This window comes from Natator depressus, chromosome 7, assembly GCF_965152275.1.
Source record: "Natator depressus isolate rNatDep1 chromosome 7, rNatDep2.hap1, whole genome shotgun sequence".
In the NCBI taxonomy this organism is placed as follows: Eukaryota; Metazoa; Chordata; order Testudines; family Cheloniidae; genus Natator; species Natator depressus.
The window spans coordinates 80,296,361-80,308,686 of record NC_134240.1 but is presented as its reverse complement, the minus strand read 5'-3'; the positions used below and the strand labels follow the sequence as shown (position 1 = coordinate 80,308,686).

Sequence of the window (12,326 nt, the reverse complement as noted above, 5' to 3'; positions counted from 1 at the left end):
TAGCAGCATGCAAGGGGAATCCTTAGCAGGCTGAATTGTGACCAGCTTTATGTTGCTGTGCTTTATGTTAAGTGTGCTTTGTGTTACTAGAATGTCACAAAGTAGATTTAGTGGGGGTAGCAAACTGCATAGAACTTGCAAGGAGGAGCACAGGTTGCAGGATGGAAGAGTTTGGAGGCGGTGCGAGTAGGGTTTTTTGACCAGAAGACCCATTGAAAAGGGATCGTGGCGGCTCTGGTCAACACTGCTGACCAGGCCATTAAAAGTTCAGTTGGCTGCCCACAGTGGAGCAGGCAGGGTGCCTGCCCGGCTCCGCGCAGCTCCCAGAAAGCTGCCAGCATCTCCCTCTGGTTCCTAGGATTATGGGATGCCAGGGGAGCTCCGCGCACTGCTTTCCCCTCTCCCCCCAGCGCCGGCTCCGCAGTTCCCGGACAATGGGAGCTGTTGGGGTGGCGCTTGCAGGCAGGGACAGTGTGCAGACTGCAGAGCCGCCTGGCTGTGCCTCCGCCTAGGAGCCAGACATGCCGGTAGCTTCCCGGGAGCTGCCTGAGGAAAGCGCTGCCCAGAGCCCGCACTCCAAACCTCCTCCCATGCCCCAACTCCCTCCCATGCCCCAACCCCCTACTCCAGCCCTGAGCCCCCTCCTGCAATCTGAACCCCTCGGCCCCAGCCTGGAGTCCCCTCCGACACCCTGAACCCTTTGGCCCCTGCCCTGAGCCCAGAACCCCTCCTGCACCCCATACCCCTCATCGCCGGCCCCACCCCAGACCCCTCATCCCCAGCTGGAGCTCTCACCCACTCTCGTACCCCAATCCCGTGCCTCAGCCCAGTGAAAATGAGCAAGGGTGGGGGAGAGCGAGCGATGGGGGCGTGGATGGAGTGAGCAGGGGCGGAGCCTCAGAGAAGGGGCATGACGGGGCGTGGCAAGGGCGTTAGGTTTTCTGCAAATAGAGAGTTGGCAACCCTAGTTACGAGGAAGCCAGTTTGTGTGCATGTGACTAGAATGATAGCTACAGTTGCTTTTCTGTAAATAATTTTCATAATAAAAAGCCTGTTTAGTTTTACAGTCATGAGTTCTTTCATGGCATTACCTAGTATGCAGTATGAAAAACAATGGGGTTCAGGATCCAGACTAGGATATTTAAACTGGAGAAAAGAAGTTGCTCTGTAGAAGACTGATAACGGTAGTAATCTTCCTGGATATGCTGTTGCCTGTGTACCACTAAACCTTTTAAAAAGAGTTGTTTTACTGTGTTAACCCTAGAAAAGAGGACTGAATTCTTCATTACAGGCATTGTATCTGCCATGGGTACTGCAGCAAGGCAAATCCATGTAGGCTCCTTTTAAGTGAGCATTCCGATTTACAAAATACTTAGGGGGTGTTAATTCTTAGAAATTTAAATCATACATGTGACCTTCATCTGCCAAAGCAAACAGATTTACAGAGGTGGAATACCTCAGCACTGACCTTACTCAGCTGGGTGAGTGGAATCAAAATGAAAATATCATGCTGCTGGCAGAGTTTTTCTAATCTACATTGCATAACTTGCTGACGAAAACTTGATATACAATTCCTTTCTGGGGGAGGAGAAATCGCCCCAAATCAGTATAATTAATTTTTCAGTTTCACTGGAGAGAGGAGGCTTTCAAATTTCAAAGGCAGTCTCTTACAAGCCAACAAAACTGAAACTGATGACTTTTTCTGGACAACTGATGGACTTGCTTGCATGCCCCAGGCAATGCTGTCAAAGCTGGGGTCACTCAAAGGACCTGTTCTTGTTGAAGTCAACAGCAAATTCCCATTAGTTCAGTGATTTAGCATCAGGTTGGACGTTACCAGCCTAATTCCAGGAAATGGAGAAATTTACCATGGTACAGCAGACCTCATTTTTATATAGGCATCTAAAATCCGCATTGACTGATATCTTGAAAATGTCTGGTAAAGGGCAGAAAAGTATAGCAGGCTCCCCAGGGTAGTACAATCAGAACACCCTCAAGATTTTTAGTTCATCAGAATTTAAGAGTGAGGAGTGTGACCCAAGGACCACTTGATGGCCACTGGCAGACAGGGAACAGGGGTACATAGGGTTACAGGTATCCCCTGGGTTCACCAAAAGAGGTCATGTAAGGTCTCTACTGAAAGCATGTGTCACATTCATCGTCATAATTATTGTGAAATGTATCTGCAGATAATGTGTAATCAGTTTTGTACATATACGGAACATTATATCCTTGAGGTCTTGTAGGTAAAGGCAGGTCACACAGGGGTAGTATGCAATGAGTCAGACTTCTCCAGGCAGGAGATAGGAGATACTTATCTCCCTGGCTGACCATTGTGTATTGTGTATTTTACAATGGAAGTCTATTTGCATATTAATTCAAATGCTTACGAATAGATTGCGAGTGCTGGAGGAAAAAACAACAGAGGGGTTATCCTGTTTACAAGTACAGATAATGAACTTTTAGGGGTGTAACTGGGGGAAATAGAGGTACACTGGGCATCCTTCACTCTGGGCAGAGAAACTGCCAATGGGCTTGATCTTATGAAAGGAGGATCTCAGCCATCCTGGCTGAAAACACCGGGGAAAGGATTTGGGGTAAGCCATGCTATATGAGACTAAGGAATGTCCCGTGAGTTAAGTTTAGGCTCTAGAAAGCATGTTATGATTTTGTTTTATATGTAACCATTTGTTTCCAATATTTTTACTTACTATAATTCGAATTTTTGTTCTTTGATAATAAATGTAATCTTGTTTTCACTATAAATATATATATAAATGTGATGTGTTAAGAAGAGTGGTGATCCTGAGTCACAGCTAGTAAGCTGATGTGTACTCTTCCTTAGGGAGTAGAGAATCTATAAATTCAGTGAGTGTTCAGTGGATCATGGGCTGGGCAGGCCTGAGGGAGGCTTTGAGGCCTTGGGGGTTAATGTGTGCCTATTGCTAACATAGACAGCAAGAATCAGGGAACTGACAAGACATCCTCATGCTAAGGTCAGGTGGTAGCGAGGGGCCTCATGACCCTGGGTATCCCTGGAAAGCATCACAGAGAGTTTTCTATACATAAGGGGCCAGATTTTTAAAGGTATTCAAGTGCCTAAAGATACAGGTAGGCATTAGGTGGGCTTTTGTAAATCCCACTGGGTAACTACCTGCATCTTTGAGTGCCCAAATATCTTTACAAATCTGGCCCAAGATGGCTAATTGTTTCACAGTAACTTGCTACTGTATACAGACTTCTTATGCAGATGTATAAACCTTTCAGTTCTTGTAAGTGAGATGTGCTAATAACTATGATGGTGAGCCTTTGGTTAACTAAACTGAGCCTCTGAGGTGAAAATGACTTATAGAAATCACAAGGTAATCTTATTTGGATAGCATATAGAGGCACATTTTCAGATGGCCTTTAATTTTGCTGAAGTAAATTGTGTATGCAACCATGGGAGCACAATTTCTGCATTTGTGTTTGGAAACTGGACATTTGCACACCTAACTACTCAATTTGTGTTTAATGCAAGTATAAAAGTACAAAATGAAAGCCCACTCTTGAAAATGTGGCCCTCAAAGTCTGTAGGAGAAAAAAGCTGATGAGCAATTAAGTCCTTAGAGTTCATAGGGGGGAAAAAAACAATGGTAAGAGATTATTTTCCAGGAAAAGATGGGTGAGTGAAAACTACTTTGAATATCCTTAGACACATCCTCCTCTCTGTACTGGTATAGTGTCACAGAATGAAAGGCCTGTTCCCTTGTCAATCAGAACTGATATACAGCACTTTGTCTCTTGAGAGCATGCCTCATCTATATGATTTCACATAAGAAAATGGAAAAGATAATGAAGGTGTAGAGAGTTTAACAAAGGAGGACTTGTACCTACTGTGTCTAACACCTTTGCTATTATCCATTTTACTCCCTCCTAATAGACCTAAGATGTCCAGTTAAATGGGTATCTTTACTTTGTGCTATTGTTACCACGATTCCATTGTGTAACTGCCATTATTTACATTTAACTTCCTGAAAGAAATTCAGCTCTCAGTTACAGTGGTGTACATCCAGAGTAACTCTGCTTTAAAGGAGGTTAATTCAGCTATACCATAATATAAGTGAGAACTGAATTTGGTGCACTATTTTGTTAGCTCATCAAGCCATAAAATATAGTAAAAATTTGTTGTACAAATAATATTTTGCCAGTGTATTTCATACCTTTCCTAAATATTATATACGTACAATACAATACACCACTAACTATATATATAATGAAGTCCGGCGAAATAAATAGCTCATTTATACTCTTGGCAAAGAGTAGGCAAATAGGCTTAGACATAACATTTTAAGGAAGTTGGTCATCAAAGATTCAGTCATATCTGCTCACAACTTTTCAATTAAACAATATGGCTAGCGGTTTCCTGTACAGAGGGATATAGTTTACTCTTAAAGGCAAATATTCTGCATTCACAAAGGAGAAGAATTATAAGCTAAGATCAATTAGAAAACTCTAAATAGGAATATTAAAATATGAAATAATATGCTAAATAAAAACATTATAGAAACTATTTTAACACAAATCATAGCAGCGTCACTGAATTAAAATTAATTGCAATGAGTCCCATCAGGAAAAAAGAGGCTACATTATATCATATGTCTATCACTACTGAATGTGAACAAATCAGTCTGTAATGTGAAGACACTAATGAACTGATCTACAGTTGCAACTGCCCTTTTCTACATGGAATGTCTGACCTGGTAGAGAGTGCATGGATTCCCTCTACTGGCTGAGATGGTACAGCTGCTCCTTTTGCTCATTGCCTCATAGTCTTAGCCCTGATCTACACTAGGAGTTGAGGCTGAATTTAGCAGCGTTAAATCAATTTAACCCTGCACCCGTCCACACGACGAAGCCCTTTTTTTTGACTTAAAGGGCTCTTAAAATCCATTTCCTTACTCCACCCCCGACAAGGGGATTAGCGCTGAAATTGGCCTTGCTGGGTCGAATTTGGGGTACTGTGGACGCAATTAGACAGTATTGGCCTCTGGGAGCTATCCCAGAGTGCTCCATTGTGACTGCTCTGGACAGCACTCTCAACTAAGATGCACTGGCCAGGTAGACAGGAAAAGGCCTGCGAACTTTTGAATTTCAATGTCCTGTTTGGCCAGCGTGGCAAGCTGCAGGTGAGTGCAGAGCTCGTCAGCAGAGGTGACCATGCAGAGCTCATCAGCAGAGGGGACCATGAAGGAGTCCAGAATTGCAAAAGAGCTCCAACATGGACCGAACAGGAGGTATGGGATCTGATCGCTGTATGGGGAGAGGAATCCGTGCTATCAGAACTCCGTTCCAGTTTTTGAAATGCCAAAACATTTGTCAAAATCTCCCAGGGCATGAAGGACAGAGGCCATAACAGGGACCTGAAGCAGTGCCGCGTGGAACTTAAGGAGCTGAGGCAAGCCTACCAGAAAACCAGAGAGGCAAACAGCCACTCCGGGTCAAAGCCCCAAACATGCCACTTCTATGATGAGCTGCATGCCATTTTAGGGGGTTCAGCCACCACTACCCCAGCCGTGTTGTTTGTCTCCTTCAATGGAAATGGAGGCAACACGGAAGCAGGTTTTGGGGACGAGGAAGATGATGATGATGAAGTTGTAGATAGCTCACAGCAAGCAAGTGGAGAAACCGGTTTTCCCGACAGCCAGGAACTGTTTCTTACCCTGGACCTGGAGCCAGTACCCCTGGAACCCACCCAAGGTTGCCTCCCGGACCCGCCAGGCAGAGAAGGGACCTCTGGTGAGTGTACCTTTTAAAATACTATACATGGTTTAAAAGCAAGCATGTTTAATGATTAATTTGCCCTGGCATTCGCGGCTCTCCTGGATGTACTCCCAAAGCCTTTGCAAAAGGTTTCTGGGGAGGGCAGCCTTATTCCGTCCATCGTGGTAGGACACTTTACCACTCCAGGCCAGTAGCACATACTCGGGAATCATTGTAGAACAAAGCATTGCAGTGTATGTTTGCTGGCATTCAAACAACATCCGTTCTTTATCTCTCTGTGTTATCCTCAGGAGAGTGATATCATTCGTGGTCACCTGATTGAAATAGGGTTCTTTTCTTAAGGGGACATTCAGAGGTGCCGTTCCTGCTGGGCTGTTTGCCTGTGGCTGAACAGAAATGTTCCCCGCTGTTAGCCACATGGAAGGGTGAGGGGTGAGGGGCTAGCCACGTGGTGGGGGGAGGCAAAATGCGACCTTGGAATGAAAGCACATGTGCTATGTATGTAATGTTAACAGCAAGGTTTACCATGAAAGAGTGTACCCATTGTTCTATAAAATGTGTCTTTTTAAATACCACTGTCCCTTTTTTTTCCTCCACCAGCTGCATGTGTTTCAATGATCACAGGATCTTCTCCTTCCCAGAGGCTAGTGAAGATTAAAAGGTCAAAAAAATGCACTTGCAATGAAATGTTCTCTGAGCTCATGCTGTCCTCCCACTCTGACAGAGCACAGACGAATGCGTGAAGGCAGACAATGTCAGAGTGCAGAAAAGCACAAAATGACCGGGAGCAGAGGTGGCGGGCTGAAGAGAGTAAGTGGCGGGCTGAAGAGAGTAAGTGGCGGGCTGAAGAGAGGGCTGAAGCTGAAAGGTGGCAGCAGTGTGATGAGAGGAGGCAGGATTCAATGCTGAGGTTGCTGGAGGATCAAACTAATATGCTCCAGCATATGGTTGAGCTGCAGGAAAGGTAGGAGGAGCAAAGACCGCCGCTACAGCCCCTGTATAACCAACCGCCCTCCTCCCCAAGTTCCATAGCCTCCTTACCCAGATGCCCAAGAACACGGTGAGGTGGCCTCCGGCCACCCAGCCACTCCACCCCAGAGGATTGCCCAAGCAACAGAAGGCTGGCATTCAATAAGTTTTAAACTTTTAAAGTGCTGTGTGGCCTTGTCTTTCCCTCTTCCACCACCCTTCCTGGTGCTTCTGTCCTCCACCACCCCTCCCGGGCTACCTTGGCAGTTATCCCCCTATTTGTGTGATGAATGAATAAAGAATGCATGAATGTGAAGCAACAATGACTTTATTGCCTCTACAAGTGGTGATCGAAGGGAGGAGGTGGTTAGCTTACAGGGAAGTAGAGTGAACCAAGGGGCGGGGGGTTTCATCAAGGAGAAACAAACAGAACTTTCACACCGTAGCCTGTCCAGTCATGAAACTGGTTTTCAAAGCTTCTCTGATGCGCATCATGCCCTCCTGTGCTCTTCTAAACGCCCTGGTGTCTGGCTGTGTGTAACCAGCGGCCAGGTGATTTGCCTCAACCTCCCACTCCGCCATAAATGTCTCCCCCTTACTCTCACAGATATTGTGGAGCGCACAGCAAGCAGTAATAACAGTGGTAATATTGGTTTCGCTGAGGTCTAACCGAGTCAGTAAACTGCGCCAGCGTGCTTTTAAATGTCCAAATGCACATTCTGCCACCATTCTGCACTTGCTCAGCCTGTAGTTGAACAGCTCCTGACTACTGTCCAGGCTGCCTGTGTATGGCTTCATGAGCGATGGCATTAAGGGGTAGGCTGGGTCCCCAAGGATACATAAAGGCATTTCAACATCCCCAACGGTTATTTTCTGGTCTGGGAATAAAGTCCCTTCTTGCAGCTTTTGAAACAGACCAGAGTTCCTGAAGATGCGAGCGTCATGTACCTTTCCCGGCCATCCCACGTTGATGTTGGTGAAACGTCCCTTGTGATCCACCAGTGCTTGCAGCACTATTGAAAAGTACCCCTTGCGGTTTATGTACTCGCCGGCTTGGTGCTCCGGTGCCAAGATAGGGATATGGGTTCCGTCTATGGCCCCACCACAGTTAGGAAATCCCATTGCAGCAAAGCCATCCACTATGACCTGCACATTTCCCAGGGTCAGTACCCTTGATATCAGCAGATCTTTGATTGCGTTGGCTACTTGCATCACAGCAGCCCCCACAATAGATTTGTCCACTCCAAATTGATTCCCGACTGACCGGTAGCTGGTGTTGCAAGCTTCCACACGGCTATTGCCACTTGCTTCTCAACTGTGAGGGCTGCTCTCATCTTGGTATTCATGTGCTTCAGGGCAGGGGAAAGCAAGTCAGAAAGTTCCATGAAAGTGCCCTTACGCATGCGAAAGTTTCACAGCCACTGGGAATCGTCCCAGACCTGCAACACTATGCGGTCCCACCAGTCTGTGCTTTTTTCCCGGACCCAGAATCGGCATTCCACTGCATGAACCTGCCCCATTAGCACCATGAAGCCCTCATTGCCAGGGCCCGTGCTTTGAGAGAAGTCTGTGTCCATGTCCTCATCACTCTCGTCAGCGCGCTGACGTCGCCTACTGGCCCGATTTCGCTTTGCCAGGTTCTGGTGCTGCATATACTGCTGGATAATGCGCGTGGTGTTTAATGTGCTCCTAATTGCCAAAGTGATATGAACGGGCTCCATGCTTGCTGTGGTATGGCGTCTGCACAGAAAAAAGGTGCGGAAGGATTGTGTGCCGTTGCTCTGATGGAGGGAGGGGTGACTGACGACATGGCTTACAGGGTTGGCTTACAGGGAATTAAAATCAACAAAGGGGGTGGCTTTACATCAAGGAGAAACAAAAACAACTGTCACACAGAATGGCCCCCTCAAGGATTGAACTCAAAACCCTGGGTTTAGCAGGCCAATGCTCAACCTACTAAGCTATCCCTCCCTCTGGTATTTCAGGCAGGACTGAATCTCTTATTAAAGTTTTCAAGGTGCCCCTGACAGACCTCACCAAAACGATTGTCGGCCATTGGTATCATGGAGGGAAGAGGGAGGGAGGGGGGAGCAAATGAATACAAAACAAATCTGGTCTATTTCTTGTTTTGATCCACTCCATCTATCTTTTACATCTTTGGCTGGCAGCAGACAGTGCAGTAGGACTGCAAGCCATCCACATCTCCTGGCTGCTCGGCAGAAGATGGTGCAATAGGACTGCCTGCAGGACTAAAGAGAATGATCTGGTCAAGTCACTCCTAATTTAGTCCCTGCGCCCATGTCTGCTCGGGCGCTCCTGACCAACCTCACTGAGGCGGCCAGGAGCACCTCGGACACGATGAGGATGGTTTTCAGGCCTATTGCACCATCTGCTGCCACAAGGCAATGGGTTGCTGCTGCTGTGTAGCAATGCAGTACCGCGTCTGCCAGCACCCAGGAGACATACGGTGACAGTGAGCTGAGCAGGCTCCATGCTTGCCATGGTATGGCGTCTGCACAGGTAACTCAGGAAAAAAGGCGTGAAATGATTGTCTGCCGTTGCTTTCACAGAGGGAGGGAGGGAGGGCCTGACGATATGTACCCAGAACTACGCGCGACAATGTTTTTTGCCCCATCAGGCATTGGGATCTCAACCCAGAATTCCAATGGGCAGCGGAGACTGCAGGAACTGTGGGATAGCTACTCACAGTGCAACGCTCCGGAAGTCGACGCTAGCCTCGGTACTGTGGAAGCACTCCGCCGAGTTAATGCACTTAATGCACTTAGAGCATTTTGTGGGGGGACACACACAATCGACTATATAAAACGATTTCTAAAAAAACAACTTCTATAAATTCGACCTAATTTCATAGTGTAGACATACCCATAGGGTATGGCTATGCTGCATTTTAAAACCTTTGGCAGCAAATCTCAGAGGCGAGCCTAGGTCTACAGACTCAGGCTCGTGCTATAGAGCTAAAAAAAGCTGTGTAGACCTTTGGGCTTGGGCTCTGAAACCCACCACTTTCCCGGCACTTCTGATGCCTATGCTCTGGGAGCAAGAGGCTCCACTCTCTCTGCCGTGTGTTATATGGTTAGCTAGCAGTCATGATATCTATGTGTGCATGCAGCCACGTATCATCATGAGGTGCAGAGCTACAAGTCTATCAGACAGGCACATCATGTGTAAAAATTGAACTGTATAAGATGTATATTTTAAAGAAAGATTTTTCTTAAATAGATCATATAGCATATTGTCTCCTGTACCTGATAAACTGGCTGACCCACAGTAGATGGCACCTTTGGTGTCTCTTGATGAGTGGTTGTAGTGTTAGTAGCAGGAGATGGTGCATTCAAAGAGACATCAGTTGGTTTCTGGACTCTGTGAAATATTTAAACAAACAAACAATTTTTTCTAAAAGTGAGCAGTGTGCTTTTGTGAGTAGAGGATAGTATTGCATAGATGTTCTCTCTGATTATGCTCCCATAATATGCACAGTATTACAATACTATAAAAACTTCATTTTAGGATTAACTTTAGGTCTCATCTAAATCAATATGATAAAGTCAATTTCATATATATATATGTGGAGTTAATAATTTTGTTGCATAAATTTGCCATATACTACTCAGGTGGCTGATTTAGTTTTACAGTATATTATAAAAACCAGCATGGATTAACCAAATTTGTGTCTCTAAAACTGCTCCAATCTATTGTGGGGGATAGGACCAGCACAGAGCCAACTTTAGGAACAAGGGGTGCATACCATTCCTTCCTCAATTGTACTCAATACTCCTTAGGCACATGTGAGGATCTGGCTCTCAGAGTCTAACAGAAATGTTGTTGTCCACTATGACACAGAATAAATAATCTGGTTCTTAAAAAAGAGCAGCAGGAATATCTTCACTTTGACAAAAATATTAAGAATTTTGGTAGCACATTTTACAGATGTAATTACGGTTTTTTTATTTCTGCTATGTCATTTCCATTTATAATTCAGCTAACATCCTGAAAATGATAGCTGGTTCTGTTTTATTTTTAGTGCTAAGTAAAAATGATTAAAACGAAGAGCCAGTCTTCTTTTTCATTTTCTTTGGGCCATATGTGCACCTCCTCTGGAAGGTATCAGAGCCTTCCCAGGGAAGCCAGACTCAAGAGTCTGAAAAAACACTGCTGCAAACTGAGTATTCAGCTTTAGGAAACATTGCTTTCTTATTTGCAAATGTGAGAGTTGTTACGTTTTTAGCAGATGATGTAGTATTCATTTCCTTTAAATATAGAATATTCAGGTTCATGAGATGACAGCTGGAAGCTAAGTAGCAAGAAAAGGAAATTCTGGTTATCCTACATCTAGTCCAACATCATCCTGTTCTTTGGGGACATCTAGCTACTAACTCAGAGCAGCATTCTCTTTACCAAGAAATACAGGACTGCAGTACATGGCTTCAAAACCTAACTGAAGCAAGCAACCTGGAGACAACAATCAGGTGGTGTTTTCCCATCTCTTTAAGAGCAGGAAAATAATTGACAGACCTGGAGGCATCAAATAGCTCATCCTCTAATAATCTTGCGAAAGAGAAGAACGGTTAGGAATGAGACCCTTAGAAAAGCCATTGCTAGTGCTGTGCAAAACTTTCATTTTGAAACTTGAAGACTGGTGGAACTCTCCTGATTTCATGTAGGGCTTTTGGTAGAGCAGGGCAAAAATTTCAAATAGTTTTATTTGCCAAAAAATGCAGTTGATTGGTCAAATTCAGTTAATAGTTTCAGCCAAAACAAATTATTAAAAAAAAAAGTCTGAATGTTTTATTTCAACATTTTTGAAACAAAATGTTTTGACTTTTTTGTTTTGAAATGACATTTCATTTTGAAATTCAGCTAGACTTATTTAAAAAACAAACAAGAACAACAGAAATAGGGGGTTTAAAAAACACCCAAAGCAGAAACAAAACAAACAAACAAAAAAGTTGGTACAGTCACCAAGCTGAAAAATCAATTATTTGCTCAGCTCTAGCTTCATGTCAATTCCAAAATTTTAGGAAGATTCATGAACCAAGCCAACCTGAGTCATTTGAGGCTGTATGTTCCTCTCTATGGTACTGGCTTTGACTGACAATTTGGCAGCCAAACTGCCAGAAAAGGCTAAGAAATCATTGTAGTTAGGTTTGGAGTTAAAGAACATCTCAATGGTTTCAGCATTCAAAGTTGATGCAACCAGGGATGCTTTGATGTTTTCAGCATATAACTTGGCCTCCAATGTGGTGACCAGATGGCACCTCTCATTACAAGCCTGGAAATATACAGGCTGAAATCATGTTAGGGGCTTCAAAATATTCAGGAAGTTGCTTATGTGGGGAGTAGTTTGACAAAATGGTGGTGGAATCCTCAATTAAATTAAAAAAGACCTTACAGAACCCTCTTAACTCCAAATCCAGGAAAAGGAATAGCTGGTCTTATTACAGTCTATATATCCTTTTCATGACTACTCCTCTAATTACAGAAGGCAAGACTATTGCAAAAGCAAATGGACCAAGGCTAAGCCTGAAAGGGGAGAAACAAATCTTCCTGCAATACAAATTCCAACACTAGATATA

The 12,326-nt window shown here is 44.6% G+C and overlaps 1 protein-coding gene across 1 annotated transcript in view; it reads right to left on the bottom strand.

The window, feature by feature from the left end:
• MYPN (myopalladin) overlaps positions 1-12,326 on the bottom strand; it is a 136,408-nt gene that overhangs the window by 65,768 nt on the left and 58,314 nt on the right. Inside the window, exon 5 of the mRNA XM_074958881.1 lies at positions 9,999-10,113. Coding sequence (XP_074814982.1) covers positions 9,999-10,113 — 115 coding nt within the window. The remainder of the gene's footprint in view (positions 1-9,998; positions 10,114-12,326) is intronic.